At 39.2% G+C, this 4,959-nt stretch overlaps 1 protein-coding gene across 1 annotated transcript; it reads right to left on the reverse strand.

Annotated features, from left to right (window-relative positions):
• Positions 1 to 3,125: 3,125 nt before the first annotated feature.
• LOC133824982 (uncharacterized) lies at positions 3,126 to 4,198 on the reverse strand. The gene is made up of 2 exons (XM_062257989.1): positions 3,460 to 4,198; positions 3,126 to 3,160 (listed from the first exon to the last, which is right to left on the reverse strand). Exons 1-2 carry the CDS (start codon positions 4,196 to 4,198, stop codon positions 3,126 to 3,128), a joined length of 774 nt encoding a protein of 257 aa, XP_062113973.1.
• Between the last annotated feature and the right edge of the window lie 761 nt (positions 4,199 to 4,959).

Below are 4,959 nucleotides of genomic sequence, written 5' to 3' on the forward strand. Positions count from 1 at the left end.
TTGGATACAATTGTAGAAAAAGGGGTAGGAAATAAAACTTTAGTAAATATGTCAGCTAAGTTGTTTTGAGACAAAACATGGATGAGTTTTAAGGATCCTTGTTGAACCTTCTCTCGGATGAAGTGGCAGTCTATTTCGACATGTTTGGTGTGTTCGTGATAGACAGGATTCTCACTAATGTGAATTGCTGCTGTGTTGTCGCAATAAAGGTAAGCTGGATGATTGTGAGAGATGCCAAAATCCTTTAAGAGAGCAAGGACCCAAGTGACTACAGAGGTTGCATTTGCCATGGCACGGTATTCAGCCTCTGCTGAAGAACGGGAGACTATTTGCTGTTTTTTTTATTTCCATGAGACAAGAGAAGAGCCTAGGAAGATACAATACCCAGAAATGGAGTGTCTAGTGTCTTGGCAACTTCCCCAATCAGCATCTGCAAAAACAGATACTTGAACATTGGTTGTAGATAGACTTGTTTCAGCATATGCTAAAATGTTGGGAGACGTATCTGATGGGAAAAAAAGACCTTGACCAGGAGTACTTTTAAGATATTGTAGAATGCGCTGTAGATTGTAGGTGAGGTACTCGAGGACAAGTCAAAAATTGACTTAGGTGATTAACAGCATATGATATATCTGGTCTTGTTATTGTAAGGTAAATCAGTTTCCCAATCAAGCTTCTGTAAGTAGTAGGGTCTTGTATTAGATCTCCTTTATCTTTGCTAAGTTTTGTATTGGGTTCCATGGGAGTTGAAGCAGGTTTTGCTCCTAGGTACCCAGTTTCTTTTAGTAGCTGAAGTATAAAGGGTCGTTGAGAAACTGAAATTCCTTTCTTGGTTCTGCCGATTTCAAGGCCTAGAAAAAAACGAAGGGAACCAATGTCTTTTAGTTTGAATTTTGAGTTTCAGGCTTGTTTGAATAGAGTAATGGCAGAGTTATTGTTGCTAGCAACAATGATATCATCTACATATACAAGAACAGCCAAAAAAAGAGAACTTGTTCTCTTTATGAAAAGAGAATGGTCTGATGCGGATTGATGAAAACCATCATGAAGAAGTGTAGAACGTAATTTGTCATACCATTGTCTAGATGCCTGTTTGAGACCATAGATGCTCTTGGTTAGTTTGCAAACTGAGTTTGGTGGAACTTTGTAACCAGGAGGTACTCTCATGTATACTTCCTCATGTAAATCTCCATGTAAGAAGGCATTATTTATGTCTAATTGGTGAATGTTCCAATTGTTCATGGCAGTAAGAGCAAGTAGGATTTTTAAAAGTATTGAACTTTGCTACAGGTGCATAAGTTTGAATGTAGTCGACACCTTGCTTTTGATTGTAGCCTTTGGCTACTAAGCGTGCTTTATAGCGTTCTACTTCACCATTGTTCTTGTATTTGATTCTGTATACCCATTTGCACCCGATAACCTTATGACCAGGTGGAAGAAAGGTGACAATCCAAGTCTTGTTCCTTTCTAAAGCATCAAGTTCAGTGTCCATGGCTTGTTGCCAATGGGAAAGTTTGGAAGCTTCAGTATAGGTTTCTGGTTCAATTTCTGAATATGCAGCTAGTATGGCAGCTCGGAAAGGAGAGGTTAATTTGTTATAGGAAAGATAATTTGATATGGGGTGTTGGGTGGAAGATGTGTGACAAATGTAGTCATGTAAGTGGGATGGTTTCTTGGAGATGCGCCCAGTTTTAGTGTAAAAATTTGAAGGGCTGACAGCTGGTTTGGAAATAAAAATGTCAGCTGGTGTGGAAATAGGTGCACCCAGTTCAGCTGGTTTGTCAACTGAGGGTGCAGCTGGTTTGGAAACTGAAGTTACAGCTAGTTTGGAATGTGATATTGCTGCTGGTTTGTTAACTGAAGTTGCAGCTGGTTTCGAAATAGATAAGTCAGCTGGTTTGGAAATAGATGTGCCCAGTTCAGCTGGTTTGTCAATTGAAGTTGCAACTGGTTTGGAAACTGAAGTTACAACTTGTTTGGAAGGTGATATTGCTGCTGGTTTGTGAACTGAAGTGGCAGCTGGTTTGAAAATAGATGTGTCAGCTGATTTGGAAATATATGTGCCCAGTTCAGCTGATTTGTGAACTGAGATTGCAGCTGGTTTGTCAGCTTGTAAGTTCATGTTAATGGGAAGGATGGAAGTAGTGAATTAGTGATCAATATCTTCCTGAGATGTTTGAGACAGAAAAGGAAAAATGGTCTCATGAAAAATAACATCTCTTGAATGATAAATTTGATTAGTTTGAAGGTCAAGTAGAGTGTAGGCCTTCATACCGGGAGGGTATCCAATAAAAATAGAGGCTCGACTTCTTGGTGAAAATTTATGTCTATGAGAATTTAGAGTGGAGCCATAAGCTAAGCACCCAAAACATCTTAAATGATCATAGACAGGAGGTTTTTTATAAAGTATTTCATATGAAGTTAAGCCTTTTAACAGAGCTGAAGGAATTCTGTTGATTAAATATGTACTGGTCTGAATAATATATGACCAATACACTAGGGGTATATGAGATTGGAAACAGAGAGCCCTGGCAACATTTAGAATGTGCTGGTGTTTCCTTTCTACCACTGAATTCTGTTGTGGTCTTTCCACACAAGAGTGATAGTGAATGATGCCTTTTGAGGCAAAAAAAGATTGCATGTTCAACTCCTCAGCATTGTCTGAACGGACAGCTTTGATTGGAGTTGAAAATTGAGTGCAAATCATGTTGAAAAAAGAAGGTAGGACAATTTGTGCTTCAGATTTTGTTTTGAGCATATATGTCCAAGTAAACCGTGATTTGTCATCAACTATTGTGAGGAAATATTTATATCCTTCTATGCTAATTATGTGAAACGGTCCCCATATATCTATATGGATCAAATCGAAAATTGCTTCACTAAAATTGTTGTTAGAAACAAAAGGTAGTTTCTTTTGTTTTGCTAAGTGACACACAGAACAATGGTGATGAGGTTGAAAAGAAGAGTCAATCTTTTTATTGAATGTATTAGAAATGTACATAGATGGGTGACCAAGGCGTTTATGCCAATGATCTACATTGTTATGATGAAAATTAAAATGAGATTGACTAGAATTAACAATGGGAGAAATCTCTTGATGCAAAACATAAAGTTTCCCTTGTTTTTCAGCTGTCCCAATCACCACATTCTTCAAAGGATCCTGAATTAGACATGTTACAGATTGAAACAAGATCAAGTTAGAGGTGTTATTGAGATATTCATTGATGGAAAATAAATTGATCTTGAAATCGGGGACATAAAGGACATTGTGTAAAATAATATATGAATTGATTTTGACAGAACCAATTTTATGAACTGGTATTTTGGTGCCATTAGGTAAAATAATTTGCTTTGGAAATGAAATGTTAGAAAAAAAAAAAGAAAAATAGGATGCATTATAACAGATGTGGTGTGTGGCACCACTGTCAATTATCCAAGAAAGGGAAGAAATCTTATTACCAGCCATGTTTGAAGCAGCAGGTGGAACAACAGGTTCAGGCTTAGGGGCTGCTTGAGTTAGTTGTCGGCTGAGTAGAGAAATGAGATGTTGGCACTGAGTGGAAAGATCAGTACGAACAAGAGTGCCTGGAGTTTCATCAGGAAAAGTGCTAGTTGAAGCTTGATTAGTAGCAGCTTTGCCTTCGTCTTGTTTCTTCTTGTCTCCATAACCAGGAGGAAACCCGTGAATGAAGAAGCATTTGTCCACCAAATGACCTGGTTTGCCACAGTTGGAGCAAGAGGGTCGAGGCTTCTTTGCTCGGGATGAAGTGTTCAAAGGAGGAGGACGAATGGAAGAAGCCAGTGAAGAAAGATTAGAAGAACCAAGAGTTCTTTGGCGCTCTTCTTGAACAATCATGGCAAACACTCTAGATAAGGTCGGGATTGGTTCATTGAGAAGAATCTGAGCTCGTACAGATGAATATGATTCATTCAGACCCGTCAAGAACTGGAGGACCTGGTTTTGATTGTAGTAATCAAGAAGAGCTTTCATTGCACCACAAGTGCAAGTAGTGTTGGGTTGGAACTCTTTGAGTTCATCCCATAAAGATTTTAGTCTGGTAAAATATGAGGTGATAGTTTGATCACCTTGTTGTAGACTTGTGATCTGATTTTGTAATTGAAAAATTCGGGGTCCATTTCCCTCATTGAATCTTTCAGCAAGATCATGCCACATATCATAAGCAAAATCAAAGAACATTATGCTCTGAGATATTTCAGGGGAAACAGAGTGTAATAATCAAGACATCACCATGTTATTGCAACGAATCCAAGAATTGAGAAGAGGATTACCAGTATCTGGGCGAGGTATTGAACCATCGATAAAACCAGATTTGTTTTTCGCAGCTAGGGCCATTGTGATTGCTCGCTTCCATGATTGATAGTTTGCTCCAGTCAAAATAGAAGAAACTAAAACCAACCCAGGGTGATCTCCGGCGCTGAGAAAGAAGGGACTGGATAAGTCCTCATGTGCGGGTCGATCAACTGAAGGCGGTGGACGTCGAAGATGGGTCTGTGGTGGATTGGAATCACCAGAAGGAAGATCGCCAGGAGAGCCTATTGGATTGGGAATTTCAGAGCCAATATTGGGGCGATTGGGCGGTCTTGTAGTATGAGATCTCCGTGGAGCCGTCGATGGAGGAATCGCAGCAGGAGGGTGATCGGAGATCAGGTCAGATTGAGAGTTCTCAGTGGGATGGATGCCATCTTGTGAACGAGTTGTAGGTCTGGCCATGGAAGCAATTCTGGAATGGTTAACGTCTGATACCATATGAGTGAAATCAATCAGAGAGAGAAACTTTGTTATTGAATGGTCAAAATGTCTCAATACAACCCAAAATACAATACGGAGTAATATAAAGAAAGAGCTGAAGTTAGTTAGGATTCTAACAAACTAACCATGTGGTCTAACCAATCAACTTAAGCTAACAGAAGGTATAACTAAATCTAATACCCCCCCCC

This window comes from Humulus lupulus, chromosome 3 (genome assembly GCF_963169125.1).
Source record: "Humulus lupulus chromosome 3, drHumLupu1.1, whole genome shotgun sequence".
NCBI lineage: Eukaryota > Viridiplantae > Streptophyta > Magnoliopsida > Rosales > Cannabaceae > Humulus > Humulus lupulus.

Coding starts and splice junctions, on each gene's coding strand:
- LOC133824982 (XM_062257989.1), bottom strand. CDS start 4,198: ATGTTCTTTGATTTTGCTTATGATATGTGGCATGATCTTGCTGAAAGA. Junction 3,161..3,459: donor TGCTGCTTCAAACATGGCTG/GTAATAAGATTT, acceptor TGTCTAATTCAG/GATCCTTTGAAGAATGTGGT.